Source organism: Salmo trutta, chromosome 1 (genome assembly GCF_901001165.1).
Source record: "Salmo trutta chromosome 1, fSalTru1.1, whole genome shotgun sequence".
In the NCBI taxonomy this organism is placed as follows: Eukaryota; Metazoa; Chordata; class Actinopteri; order Salmoniformes; family Salmonidae; genus Salmo; species Salmo trutta.
Window position 1 is genome coordinate 52332528 of NC_042957.1, and position 15478 is coordinate 52348005.

The window sequence follows — 15478 nt, forward strand, 5'->3', positions numbered from 1 at the left end:
ACTACAGCCAGGGAACTACAGCCAAGGAATTACAGTCAGGGAACTACAGCCAAGGAACTACAGTCAGGGAACTACAGCTACGGAATTACAGTCAGGGAACTACAGCCCAGTCCTGTCTCATCTCATCTCTCACTGCTCTCCCATCCCTCTTGTTTACAATAGACCCTCTGAGCCCCAGACACTCTGGAGATGATGGATTTACACTTGACTTTCCCAGAGCAGCATTAGCCACAGCTCTAACCCTCCACCAACCCTCAGCACTAGATCTGATTATGTAACACGTTCTCACTGCTGCTGGTGCTGGTGGTGGTGGGCTAGAGAGGTGCTCATAACCTTGCCACCCACCGGTGGTCCCAGTAAGACAGCCAGCCAGTGTGTTAGTTAGAACGGTACAGAGTCAAGGCTCCCGACCCTCCTTCACAAACACATTGAAACTCTCACGCACGGCACCGTCCTCAGTCCATGCATCCTGGCTGGGGGTTTGGTTTGGGGGACTATGCAAATTAGGGATGGGAGTCGTGGTCTATAGGACTGGATGGTGAGAGAGAGAGGGAGAGAGAGAAGCGAGGCGAGGGGGAGGAGTGTGCTGTGAATAATAATGAGCGGTGGTGTGGTGGGAATGGAGCAGAACAATAGAGCCCCTCTGTGCTCCACTTTGCACCCCTCATACACACACAGAGAAGAGAAGGGAGAGAGGCTTTTTCCCAGAGCTTCTACCCTCCCCCTTCCCCTCCACCTCCCCGTTCATTTTCCACAGACAGCCGCCTTCCTCGCTCTCCACCCTCCTCATCATCGGCTAGCCTGCTGGAGCGCCATGTGGAGTGGGCCGATTCTTCCTGATTCCACGCCGCCTCTGTCTCTTCAGAGCCAGTCCACACTCAGCGTCAGCTCAATGGAGGGGACACTGCAACACTCTATAGCACGATTCCACTGCATATAGGACAGTTGTTAAGGGGAAAGATGACCCGGGGACTGGGAGGGGGAACCACGGTGGGGTTTGGTGATCCAGGTCACAGCCTTAGCCCAGGCAGCAGTTCAATTAGGTGTATCTGTGATGGTTTCCCATCCAGGGAGTAAAAGCTAACGCTCCCCCTGTGGTTTGGGACTCTGACAAGAGCCGTGTTGATTGAAAACCTTCTGTGGCCCCCCGAGACTGAGACTGTGAGAACTCTTTCCACTGCTAGAACTCCTCTAGATAGACAGGGAAACGATATAGTCATGTCTCCTGGACATAGAAGGCCCACATTAATCGTTTTTTCACTTCACACTTTTGTATTTTATGAATAAATATGATCTTTGATATTTGTGTTAATAATGTATATGCAGGGGCTGTTCTATAATAATTATGTTGATTGTCCAGTTTGAAAATCCAATAATATATATGTTAAAATATATAGATATACATGCGTATTTACTTTCCAGGCTACATGGGGACCTACTGTGAGGTGGATGTGGATGAGTGTGAGAGCAACCCTTGTGTGAACGACGGAATCTGCCGCGACATGGTCAACGGCTTCACATGCACCTGCCAGCCAGGTAAGACCCGATTCACGTCTCAGTCTCTCTGAGCTGTTGAGATACAGCAAAGAGCCTCTCCAGCCTGTCATGAATGAGAATAGCTGACCTGTGCCGGTGTCGGTCGGCGTGAGATGTAGAGTTAAATGTCCCTTTGAATCAGTGCTCCTCTTGCTCGTTTTGTCTGATGGGAGTTTAGAGCAACCGAGCCCAGTCATAAAAGCCAGGCAGGCCCCAGAGGCAGCCTGCCTATCCTTTCCACTGAACAAAGACACTATTGTGACCCCCCCCCACAACCCCTCCCCCTTCCTCTCCCCATCTATGGTGGAATGTGGAAGGGACAGCAGTCTTACTAATGAGATTCTTATTCAGGTTGGCAATTTACATCTGGGGCAGACATCCCCCCTCACCCCCCATCTAGCTATTGAGCCTGTGTAGCTGATGCAGGCAGGGGGGGGGGTCCCTGAGAGAGAAAACAATCCCACTGTCTCTCCCCCTCTAACCTCCTGCCCCAAGCAGCAACACAGAGACACAGACCAGGTCCATCCTCCTCACACTGTTAATCACCACTAGGTATTCCTGAACCTCCTGCACCAAGCAGCAACACAGACACACAGAGACACAGACCAGGTCCATCCTCCTCACACTGTTAATCACCACTAGGTATTCCTGAACCTCCTGCACCAAGCAGCAACACAGACACACAGAGACACAGACCAGGTCCATCCTCCTCACACTGTTAATCACCACTAGGTATTCCTGAACCTCCTGCACCAATTGACTCCTCCAAGGGCCCCTTCCCCATTTATTTCTGTTGCTTTGCCAGCCAAACTTTTTCTCAGACATGGAATACAAGTTCATTTAAAGCCTACTGTGGTGCTGCCGTCTCAACAAGTTGAGAACGAGCTGTTTCAGACACTGTAGAAGGTGTACAAGATGAAATGGCTCAGCTAGCTGACCAAGGCATCAACCATACTCACTATTCTGGTTTGACATTTACGTTCATGTCGGGGCAAGAAATCCATTTAAATGGTAAGCATGTGGCAGATAAAATCTTGCTGGGTTAAGCGATTGGTAGACGTGTTGGAAGTTGGAACCATGATTTGACATTAGCAGACATTCCAGAACACAACATAGCCCTTTAGAGTCCAGACATTCCAGAACACAACATAGCCCTTTAGAGTCCAGACATTCCAGAACACAACATAGCCCTTTAGAGTCCAGACATTCCAGAACACAACATAGCCCTTTAGAGTCCAGACATTCTCAAATTCACCAGACATCCCAGAATGCATGATAGTCCAGACGTAACAGAACACTGCAGATTGTAGACATTGCAGAACCTAACCCTCTCCAGAACCATGTTTAGGTCATACACTGTGGATCACAGTAGACATTTCAAGTCCATGGATCACCCTGTCCAGACACTTCAGAACCTTACCATCCCACTGTACAGACGTCCCCCACCTAGCCTAACCTGGAGACCTCTGGCTGACCTCTGGCTGACCTCACCGTGGACCCGTCTACTGGAGCTTTTCTCTGACCCCTCACCTCTGTATTTGCCTGTCCCAGGGTTTACTGGCACCATGTGTCAGATCGACATTGATGAGTGCGCCAGCACGCCCTGCCAGAACGGAGCCAAGTGTTACGACCGACCCAACGGATACGAGTGCCGCTGTGCTGAAGGTAAGGAGCAATAATAATGTCCATTTCTTTATGTCCAGGTGTGTGTTCTGTGTTTGTGTGTGTCAGTGTGTACATACATGAGTGGTCCTAGACTGACAGTCAGCCCCTACAGCAGGCAAGTCTGTCCCCTCACCTCTATAGGGGTTATAGATGGTGATGGTCTCAGTGAGAGTGAGTCTGTCCCCTCACCTCTATAGGGGTTATAGATGGTGATGGTCTCAGTGAGAGTGAGTCTGTCCCCTCACCTCTATAGGGGTTATAGATGGTGATGGTCTCAGTGAGAGTGAGTCTGTCCCCTCACTTCTATAGGGGTTATAGATGGTGATGGTCTCAGTGAGAGTGAGTCTGTCCCCTCACCTCTATAGGGGTTATAGATGGTGATGGTCTCAGTGAGAGTGAGTCTGTCCCCTCACCTCTATAGGGGTTATAGATGGTGATGGTCTCAGTGAGAGTGAGTCTGTCCCCTCACCTCTATAGGGGTTATAGATGGTGATGGTCTCAGTGAGAGTGAGTCTGTCCCCTCACCTCTATAGGGGTTATAGATGGTGATGGTCTCAGTGAGAGTGAGTGTGATGGTCAGGTCAGACGACTCCCTGGTTGTGTGTCTGTTGCGGCCTCAGACTGCTGCTTGGACTGGACCTGGGAGACTGTTGCTGGAGATGGACTGGGACTGAGGCTGAGTTTAGGTTGAGACTGGGCTGGGGTTGAGACTGGGCTGGGGTTGAGACTGGGCTGGGGTTGAGACTGGGCTGGAGTTGAGACTGGGCTGGGGTTGAGACTGGGCTGGGGTTGAGACTGGGCTGGAGTTGAGACTGGGCTGGAGTTGAGACTGGACTGGGGTTGAGACTGGACTGGGGTTGAGACTGGGCTGGAGTTGAGACTGGGCTGGGGTTGAGACTGGGCTGGGGTTGAGACTGGGCTGGGGTTGAGACTGGGCTGGAGTTGAGACTGGGCTGGGGTTGAGACTGGGCTGGAGTTGAGACTGGGCTGGAGTTGAGACTGGGCTGGGGTTGAGACTGGGCTGGAGTTGAGACTGGGCTGGGGTTGAGACTGGGCTGGAGTTGAGACTGGACTGGGGTTGAGACTGGGCTGGAGTTGAGACTGGGCTGGGGTTGAGACTGGGCTGGGGTTGAGACTGGGCTGGAGTTGAGACTGGGCTGGGGTTGAGACTGGGCTGGAGTTGAGACTGGGCTGGGGTTGAGACTGGGCTGGAGTTGAGACTGGGCTGGAGTTGAGACTGGGCTGGGGTTGAGACTGGGCTGAGGCCCCTAATCCCCCTCTTCTCCCCAGCCGGTCCCTCGGACCCCAGGATCACACACAGGGTCACCCAGGGCCAGCAGCTGCTGGGGGGCCGGGGGGTTAGGGCTGGTCATCCCCCCGACATCTGTTCCTCTGTACCCCACAAAACATACCCCCACACACCCCAACACGCTGCACTGGCCTTCTGGTATATCTTAGCTCACTCAAGGTCATTCCCATTCATATTAACATCTATGTGTAAGACTGTGAACAGCTCAGCTGTTTTTAGCTTGTTTCTTGAGCAGGTGTGTTTGTGTTAGTTGGTCTAGTGTGTGTGTGTGTGTGTGTGTGTGTGTGTGTGTGTGTGTGTGTGTGTGTGTGTGTTTGTCGGAGGCTGTGTGTATGTGTGTGTATGGGGGAGCCTGTTGCATTGTTTAGCGGTGACCAGCTGCTTGGTATTCCCTGTCCCCCCCCCCACCCCCCCCACCCCCGTTGTTGAGTGAAGTGGCCCTGTTAGACGTGGCGCGGCCCATTGTCCCCGGTGGGAACAAAGCCAGGCCTGTGAGCCTTGTCAAGGGCCCTACTCCTTCTACACCGCAAGGCCCTGGCCCACAGCACCACGGGGCCTACCAAACACCCGGCACAGCAGCGCTCAACTCTCTCTGCACCACCACACCACCCGGCTCTGCTCTGCACACTAACCAACCAACTAACACTGCTCGGTCTCACACACACACACACACCACCGTCGGCATGGAAACCACGGGGCCCAGAACTCCAAACTGTAGAAGCTTTCATAGAGAGAGAAAGAGTGGGAAATAGGGGGAGGAAATAGAAAGGGATAAAGAGGGAAGTGGAGATGGAGAGAAGTGAATGGGAGAGGGGAAATGGTAGGAGGGGTTTGGATGAGGAGAGGTGGCTGGGTGGCAGGCAGATTTAAAGACAAATAACTGTCTAAAAGATGAAGAGTGAGACGCAAAGAAACCCCAAGAGGCCTGTTGTAATTCCTGTTGTCTCTTCCCCAAGGGTACGAGGGCACACTGTGTTGTAATTCCTGTTGTCTCTTCCCCAAGGGTACGAGGGCACACTGTGTTGTAATTCCTGTTGTCTCTTCCCCAAGGGTACGAGGGCACACTGTGTTGTAATTCCTGTTGTCTCTTCCCCAAGGGTACGAGGGCACACTGTGTTGTAATTCCTGTTGTCTCTTCCCCAAGGGTACGAGGGCACACTGTGTTGTAATTCCTGTTGTCTCTTCCCCAAGGGTACGAGGGCACACTGTGTTGTAATTCCTGTTGTCTCTTCCCCAAGGGTACGAGGGCACACTGTGCGAGAGCAACACCAACAACTGCCAGCCCGACCCCTGCCACCACGGCACCTGCCTGGACGGCATCGCCAGCTACACGTGTAACTGCGAGGCCGGCTACACGGGCTACCGCTGCGAGAACCAGCTGAACGAGTGCCACAGTAACCCCTGCCAGAATGGGGGCAAGTGTGTGGACCTGGTCAACAAGTACATCTGCCAGTGTCAGCACGGCACCTCAGGTGAGAGAGCAGTACCAACAGAGATTCAGAACACTAAATATCTTCTACTTTATTCTGGTTATGGACACAGAATATCTGCTGGGGTCTCTGTCTTACTACTGCTGTTTGATTGGTGCTCTCTCTCTTGTACACGCAGGTACCAACTGTGAGATTAACTTTGATGACTGCGCCAGCAAACCATGTGACTATGGCATCTGCAAGGACGGCATCAACCGCTACGACTGCGTGTGCAAACCAGGCTTCACCGGCCCGCTGTGCAACGTGGAGATGGACGAGTGCTCGTCCGGCCCCTGCAGGAACGGGGGGACGTGTGTGGACGAGGAGAACGGCTTCCACTGCCAGTGTCCCGAGGGCTTCCAGCCTCCCTACTGTTACTCCCAGGTGGACGAGTGTGGCAGCAACCCCTGTGTGCACGGCGCCTGCAGAGACGACATCAACGGCTACCGCTGTGACTGTGAGCCCGGCTGGGTGGGGAAGAACTGTGACCTAGACCGTAATGACTGTCTGCCCAGCCCCTGTCAGAACGCTGGCACCTGCATCGATCAGCTGAACGGATTCACCTGCAAGTGTCGCCACGGCTTCAGAGGTCAGCCTGCTGTCATACCCCAAACTCTATCTCTATCCCTAACCCTATCTCTATCCCTAACCCTGACTCTACCCCAAACTCTATCTCTATCACTAACCCTGACTCTATCCCTAACCCTGACTCTACCCCAAACTCTATCTCTATCACTAACCCTGACTCTATCCCTAACCCTGACTCTACCCCAAACTCTATCTCTATCACTAACCCTGACTCTATCCCTAACCCTGACTCTAACCCTGACTCTATCCCTAACCCTGACTCTACCCCAAACTCTATCTCTATCACTAACCCTGACTCTATCCCTAACCCTGACTCTAACCCTGACTCTATCCCTAACCCTGACTCTATCCCTAACCCTGACTCTACCCCTAACCCTGACTCTACCCCTAACCCTGACTCTATCCCTAACCCTGACTCTATCCCTAACCCTAACTCTAGACACACAGAGGCACTACAAACATACACCAGGCACCCGTGATGTATACATTCTCACAGTATACAAACACATGGTAGATAAACACCAATCGCTGTTTGAAAATAAACTTGGAGATGCATGTATGCACCAGAACATTTGAACATCTACAGACCGTGTAAACTTCTGTACGTTGTTCTCATGCCAACTGATTGCTTCACACAACTCAAGAGGCCTTGTTTGGTTTCCAGATCATCCATAAAGGGTCCCATCTAATATACTGGCTCATAACGCCCCCTAGTGTATATCTAAAAGAACTGCAGCAGGTGACAGACAGTTTACTAGTTTACTTAGTAAGGTTTATCCCCATGTTAAATGAACCTACTCAATGACTCTACTCTGTATCGTAATCTAACACATCTCCCTTGTGTCGCTCTGTCCTGCGTTGCCTAGGTAACCTGTGCCAGGTAAACATCAACGAGTGTTCGTCCAGTCCGTGTCTGAACCAGGGCACGTGTGTGGACGGCGTGGCCAGTTTCACCTGTCTGTGTGAGCTGCCCTACAGCGGTCCCACCTGTGCCGACGTGCTCACCCCCTGCTCCCCCAACCCCTGTGCCAACCATGCCCTGTGCAGCAACACACCTGACTACCTGGGCTACCAGTGCAACTGCCAGCAAGGATGGCAAGGTCAGCTGTGCAACATTGACGTGAACGAGTGCATCGCCAACCCGTGTAAGAACCGTGGTACCTGCACCAACACGCTGGGAGGGTTCGTGTGCTCCTGCCGCGGCGGCTTCACCGGGCCCAACTGTGAGACAGACATCAACGACTGTGCCCCTAGTGAGTGACCAATGAGAGACTAGCAATATTCTATCACTGTACTTCATTATCCACAGGACCACAGGCCCTGCTGCTGCTGTACAATACTGGCCTCCAATTCTGCTTCTACTTCCTCCAACTCCAGTTTATCACATTATCCATAGAACTACAGTACTGTATAGACATATCATCTTCCTCTTCCTTCATCCCTAACCCCTCTCTCTCTCTCTCTCTCTCTCTCTCTCTCTCTCCGTCTTCCTGCAGACCCGTGTCTGAGTGGGGGTTCCTGTACGGACGGTGTGAACTCGTTCCGCTGCAGCTGTCTGCCAGGCTTCACGGGGCCTCGCTGTGCCGTGGAGGTGAACGAGTGTCAGAGCGCCCCCTGTAAGAACGGAGGCACCTGCACAGACTACGTCAACAGCTACACCTGCACCTGCAGACCTGGCTTCACTGGCATTAACTGTGAGACCAACATCCCAGACTGCACTGAAAGGTGAGTCTCATAGTCCGCTGTGTTTGTGTGCGTGCACGTGTGCCCTTTGTGACCTTTGAAACAGTGCGTGTTCTGATGTGTGCAGAATGGATCAGCAGTGATGATTTAACTATCTATTACCCTATACCCACAGCTCATGCTTCAACGGAGGTACCTGTACAGACAAGATCAACGGCTACTCCTGTACCTGTCGCTCAGGCTTCACAGGCTCCCACTGCCAGTATGAGGTGAATGAGTGTGACTCCCAGCCCTGCCTCAACGGAGGGGTCTGCCAGGACGCTCTGGAGTCCTTCCGCTGCTCCTGCCCCAAGGGATACACAGGCAACCGCTGCCAGGTACACACACAGCGTATACTATACTATACTATACTATACTATTATATTCTATACTATTCTGTTCTATACTATACTATGCTATTTTTGCTATACTATACTATTATATTCTATACTATTATATTCTATATTATATTCTATACTATTCTATACTATTATATTATATTCTATACTATTATATACTATACTATTATATTCTATACTATTCTATACTATTATATTCTATACTATACTATTATATTCTATACTATTCTATACTATTATATTCTATACTATACTATTATATTCTATACTATTCTATACTATTATATTCTATACTATTCTATACTATTATATTCTATACTATTCTATACTATTCTATACTATACTATTCTATACTATTATATTCTATACTATTCTATACTATTCTATTCTATACTAATCTATTGTATACTAATCTAGAAAGCATTAACACAAACACATGTTCAGATACTGTGGTGTTAAGCTGGTTCTCTTCTCTGTCTCTCCAGATGTCAGTGGACTGGTGCAGACGCTCGTCTCCCTGTCAGAACGGAGGGCGCTGTCGTCAGAAGGACGCCTCCTTCTCCTGTGAGTGTCTGGGAGGCTGGTCTGGACGCTACTGTGACATCCCTGGGGTTTCCTGTGAGGTTGCCGCGCTCAAGAGAGGTACAGAGGCATGCTCTGTTCTTGTTATTTGTGTGTGTGTGTGTGTTTACTGTAAGTGTTTAGCGCAGCGGTGTCAAACTCATTTTGCCCCGGGGGGCCGCATTCGGTCTTCAACGAGGTCCAGAGGGTCGCGCACAAAAATCGTTATATTTCCTCCACATCAAAGTTAGCAAAGAATTGTCCTCTATCCATAGTTGTTGGATTTTCCGCTGCTTCCTGACTGTCTAGCTCCATTTAGGTGATTATTAGAGAGCTGGACAGTCAACAAACTGTATGAATATAGGCCCATTATCATTACTACACTGTCTTGATTTGGTTTTAGTCATTTTAAAGTATATTGAGTTCGTACATATATATTTTGTTTTACTCAAACCACCCACAGGCCGTATGTTTGACACCCCTGGTTTAGCGCATGTATGCAGTATGTGTTTGTATTTATACCGTGGTATAACCGTCCCTGGCCTCTTGTCTGCTCCCAGGCCTCCAGACAGACGAGCTGTGTCATCACGGAGGTCACTGTGTCAACACAGGCAACACCCACTACTGTAAGTGTCCCACAGACTACACAGACAGCTACTGTGAGAGCCAGGTGGACCACTGTGAGGACAAACACTGTCGCAACGGCGCCACCTGCAGGGGCTACGTGGGAGGATACCAGTGTGACGTGAGTCGGATTAGTCAAGTCAGAATTCTGTATAAACTGCAGTTTGTCTAATAACTCTGAAGGGAATGTCTTAATGTTGCTGTAATATGGTTCTAGATATGATGTTAATGGTATGTGTCTATGGCCCTACAGTGTATGCCGGGCTACACCGGAGAGAACTGTGAGATGGAGGTCAACGAGTGCCAGTCTCACCCGTGTCAGAACGGTGGCACCTGCATTGACCTGGTGGGACACTACATCTGCTCCTGCCCACCTGGTACCTTGGGTATGTCCTCCCCATGTCCTCTTCTGTACTCACAACGTGTCCTCTTCTGTCCTCCCCATGCCCTCTTCTGTACTCACAACGTGTCCTCTTCTGTCCTCACCCATGCCCTCTTCTGTACTCACAACGTGTCCTCTTCTGTCCTCACCCATGTCCTCTTCTGTACTCACAACGTGTCCTCTTCTGTCCTCACCCATGTCCTCTTCCATACTCACAACATGTCCTCTTCTGTCCTCCCCATGTCCGCTTCTGTACTCACAACGTGTCCTCTTCTGTCCTCACCCATGTCCTCTTCTGTACTCACAACATGTCCTCTTCTGTCCTCACCCATGTCCTCTTCCATACTCACAACATGTCCTCTTCTGTACTCACAACGTGTCCTCTTCCATACTCACAACGTGTCCTCTTCCATACTCACAACGTGTCCTCTTCCATACTCACAACGTGTCCTCTTCCATACTCACAACGTGTCCTCTTCCATACTCACAACGTGTCCTCTTCCATACTCACAATGTGTTCTCTTCCATACTCACAACATGTCCTCTTCCATACTCACAACATGTCCTCTTCCATACTCACAACATGTCCTCTTCCATACTCACAACATGTCCTCTTCCATACTCACAACATGTCCTCTTCCATACTCACAACGTGTCCTCTTCCATACTCACAACATGTCCTCTTCCATACTCACAACGTGTCCTCTTCCATACTCACAACGTGTCCTCTTCCATACTCACAACGTGTCCTCTTCCATACTCACAACATGTCCTCTTCCATACTCACAACGTGTCCTCTTCCATACTCACAATGTGTTCTCTTCCATACTCACAACGTGTCCTCTTCCATACTCACAACGTGTCCTCTTCCATACTCACAACGTGTCCTCTTCTATACTCACAACGTGTCCTCTTCCATACTCACAACGTGTCCTCTTCCATACTCACAACGTGTCCTCTTCCATACTCACAACATGTCCTCTTCCATACTCACAACGTGTCCTCTTCCATACTCACAACGTGTCCTCTTCCATACTCACAACGTGTCCTCTTCCATACTCACAACGTGTCCTCTTCCATACTCACAACATGTCCACTTCAATACTCACAACATGTCCTCTTCCATACTCACACCGTGTCCTCTTCCATACTCACAACGTGTCCTCTTCCATACTCACAACGTGTCCTCTTCCATACTCACAACGTGTCCTCTTCCATACTCACAACGTGTCCTCTTCCATACTCACAACGTGTCCTCTTCCATACTCACAACATGTCCTCTTCCATACTCACAACATGTCCTCTTCCATACTCACAACGTGTCCTCTTCCATACTCACAAAGTGTCCTCTTCCATACTCACAACATGTCCTCTTCCATACTCACAACATGTCCTCTTCCATACTCACAACATGTCCTCTTCCATACTCACAACATGTCCTCTTCCATACTCACAACATGTCCTCTTTTATACTCACAACATGATGAATGCAGAAAATTGCCAATCAAAATAAGCTGTCTACCACAGCGGCCATGTTATTTTTGGGAAGCCTATCTGAGTTTGGACATGTAAAGTTTGTATGTGAAAGCTACTTCTGAGATGCATACTTTCAGTTTTTCCCAACTCCCTTCACTCGCGCGTTATGGAGGCTGGGCTGCTGGTGCTGCCTGGTACATGTACAGATCAAATACACCGCTGGTGCTGCCTGGTACATGTACAGATCAAATACACCGCTGGTGCTGCCTGGTACATGTACAGATCAAATACACCGCTGGGGCTGCCTGGTACATGTACCGATCAAATACACCGCTGGTGCTGCCTGGTACATGTACAGATCAAATACACCGCTGGTGCTGCCTGGTACATGTACAGATCAAATACACTGCTGGGGCTGCCTGGTACATGTACCGATCAAATACACCGCTGGTGCTGCCTGGTACATGTACAGATCAAATACACCGCTGGTGCTGCCTGGTACATGTACAGATCAAATACACCACTGGTGCTGCCTGATACATGTTCAGATCAAATACACCGCTGGTGCTGCCTGATACATGTTCAGATCAAATACACCGCTGGTGCTGCCTGGTACATGTACAGATCAAATACACCGCTGGTGCTGCCTGGTACATGTACAGATCAAATACACCGCTGGTGCTGCCTGGTACATGTACAGATCAAATACACCGCTGGTGCTGCCTGGTACATGTTCAGATCAAATACACCGCTGGTGCTGCCTGGTACATGTACAGATCAAATACACCGCTGGTGCTGCCTGGTACATGTACAGATCAAATACACCGCTGGAAGTCAGATTAAGCCGTTAACATGTCCTAATAATTAGAAAAGATTGCTCAGAAAACCAGGTGTTTTAATCGCCGTATGCTTACTACCATTATAACCTTACGCTGATTAAGATAAGCAGAGTAAGGTGTTTACATGACTAATGCCATACTCAGTTTGATATTTCATGACTAGTGTGCATGTAAACATACTCAATATTGATAGCTGTCCATCTCTCCTACAGGTGTTCTGTGTGAGATCAATGAGGATGACTGTGCTCTTCCTCTGAGGCTGCGCGGGACTCCTCCTAAGTGTCTGAACAATGGTACCTGTGTGGACAGGGTGGGGGGCTACCGCTGCAACTGTCCCCCCGGCTTCACTGGAGAGAGGTGTGAGGGGGACATCAACGAGTGTCACTCCAACCCCTGCAGCCCCGCCAACAGTCTGGACTGCATCCAGCTCCCCAACGACTACCAGTGTGTCTGCAAGCCCGGCTTCACAGGTAAGGAGGGTGCGCGTGTGTGCATGTAAATGTGTGTTTGTATCTGTTGGCGCCACTCTAACGCGTTTGTGTTATCGTGTGCAGGTCGGCGGTGCCAGAGCAGGTTCAGTGTGTGTGAGTCTCAGCCCTGTCAGAACGGAGGGGCCTGTTCTGTCTCCAGCAGCTCAGCCCTTGGATACGCCTGTACCTGTCAGCTGGTAAGTATCAACATGTCACTGTCGTACACCTTTACCCAGTGTCTAGTCCTCCTGTGGAAACAGCTGGTATTACTACAACCATCTCTATCTCCCTGAACTTCCCTGCTCACATAGCATAACCTAGAACCATATGTCAAAGAGCCCTGGATTTATTACAACGCTAACGTCCTGTAGTTGACCACATCTGTTTGTTACCCACACTGACGTTGTATGTGATTGTTCTCCCTCCTCAGGGCTATGCTGGGAACAACTGTGAGAGGAGCATGTCATGTCGGGAGTTATCTTGCTATAATGGAGGTAGTTGTGCTCTGACCACGCGGGGCGCCCGCTGCACCTGCCTGACAGGCTACGCCGGGCCCCAGTGCCAGCACCGTAGTAACGAGGGCTGCTCCTCGCAGCCGTGCCGCAACGGAGGCCTCTGCACCGAGGAGACCAGCTTCCCCTTCTTCCTCTGCCAGTGTGCCCAAGGCTGGACGGGCAAGCGCTGCGAGCAGGGCAGCACCAGGCTGATAGAGGTCCCTCTGCCGCCCTCCTGCCCCCTGGCCGACTGCCACGGCAAGGCTAACGACGGTGTCTGCGACAAGGAGTGCAACACATTCCCCTGCCGCTGGGACGGGGGCGACTGCTCGCTGGCGGTGAACCCATGGGCGCGCTGCACCGACCCGCGCTGCTGGCGTGTCTTCAACAACAGCCAGTGTGACGAGTCGTGCAAGAACGCCGACTGCCTCTACGACAACTTTGACTGCAAGAGCAAGGAGAAAATCTGCAAGTAAGTACTCCACCGCCAGCATTCTGTTCTCTCATTCTTTCACCTTACCCTCTATATGAAACCCTCTAAGCTGATCTCTGTAACTCTCTCGGTCTCCACCAGTCCCATCTACGAGGCGTACTGCATCGACCACTACGCTGACGGCCGCTGTGACCAGGGCTGTAACTCAGAGGAGTGTGGCTGGGACGGTCTGGACTGTGCAGGGAAGGTTCCAGAGAACCTGGCTGACGGAGTGCTGGTCCTGGTGGTCCTGCTACCCCCGGACGAACTCGTGAATACGGCCCCTGCCTTCCTGCAGAAGCTCAGCGCCATCCTGAGAACCACCCTGCGCTTCCGCCTGGACCACAACGGAGAGCCCATGATCCGACCCTACACCCGCCGAGAGGCGCGCCTCAAACGAGAGCTGCAGCCCCACCAGGAGGTCATTGGGTCCATAGTGTACCTGGAGATAGACAACCGTCTGTGTTCCCAGCGGTCTGACGACTGTTTCCCGTCGGCAGACAGCGCAGCAGACTACCTGGGAGCCCTGTCAGCCGTGGAGATGCTCCGCTTCCCCTACCCCATCAAGGAAGTCCGCGGTGAGCAGAAACCCTCTGACACTATACCAGGATACAGCATCTAAACATAACAGGAGATAACGTTACAAACATTTATATATATATGTCATTTCTCCATCAAATACTGTAACCACAGCTTGTATACTAAAATCCTTGTTATATCATGTAGGTGAGAAGATCCAAGACCCTGAGGACATGCCAGAGTGGGCCAAGCTGATGCTGGCGGGCGTGGCAGCCCTGTTCCTATTGGTCATCCTGGTGGTGGGCGTGCTGATCGGCCGCAGGAAGAGAGAACACAGCACCCTGTGGTTCCCCGAGGGCTTCTTCCCCAAGAAGGAACCCAGCAGCAACAAGAACCGCAGGGAACCCTTAGGCCAGGACGCACTGGGCATGAAGTGAGTAGTCACTCTGTTGTCTCCTCAGTACACTTCCAGATCAATGTATCTGCTCCACTATGGTATTGTGACTGTGTGTTACCTGTCTCTCTGCAGATACATGCCCAAGACGGTGGAGGAGTCTCTGCTTGGCGACCACAGTGACTCGTGGATCGACACAGACTGCCCCGAGGCCAAGAGACTGAAGGTGGAGGAGCCCAGCCTCCTGTCAGACAGTGAAGACACTGTAGACTGTAGACAGTGGACCCAGCACCACCTAGCGGCTGCAGACATCCGCATGCCCCCCTCCATGGCCCTCACCCCGCCCCAGGGAGAGTTCGACCAGGACTGCATGGACGTCAACGTCCGAGGACCTGGTCAGTATTGAAATGAATCACATGGGAGCATTGTTGTGTCGTGCGCGGTGTTGTATGTGTCTGGACTGGAATCCTTAAGGCTGTAGTATATCCTTTAAAACCGCTCCTCCTGATTCGTATTGTTTATGGTTAGTTGCTACGTTTGATCTCTTTGACCTGTTCCCGTCCGTTGTGTTTTGATTGACACATTGACTGACCCTTCGC

The 15478-nt window shown here is 50.9% G+C and overlaps 1 protein-coding gene across 1 annotated transcript in view; it reads left to right on the plus strand.

Moving 5' to 3' along the window:
- LOC115199403 (neurogenic locus notch homolog protein 1-like) overlaps positions 1-15478 on the plus strand; it is a 49579-nt gene that overhangs the window by 28916 nt on the left and 5185 nt on the right. Inside the window, exons 8-23 of the mRNA XM_029761892.1 lie at positions 1423-1536; positions 3088-3201; positions 5749-5982; positions 6119-6568; positions 7434-7820; positions 8064-8292; positions 8426-8627; positions 9134-9290; positions 9770-9954; positions 10087-10219; positions 12743-13000; positions 13085-13197; positions 13431-13966; positions 14069-14544; positions 14693-14918; positions 15015-15274. Of these exons, the coding sequence (XP_029617752.1) occupies positions 1423-1536; positions 3088-3201; positions 5749-5982; positions 6119-6568; positions 7434-7820; positions 8064-8292; positions 8426-8627; positions 9134-9290; positions 9770-9954; positions 10087-10219; positions 12743-13000; positions 13085-13197; positions 13431-13966; positions 14069-14544; positions 14693-14918; positions 15015-15274 (4074 nt within the window). The remainder of the gene's footprint in view (positions 1-1422; positions 1537-3087; positions 3202-5748; positions 5983-6118; positions 6569-7433; positions 7821-8063; positions 8293-8425; positions 8628-9133; positions 9291-9769; positions 9955-10086; positions 10220-12742; positions 13001-13084; positions 13198-13430; positions 13967-14068; positions 14545-14692; positions 14919-15014; positions 15275-15478) is intronic.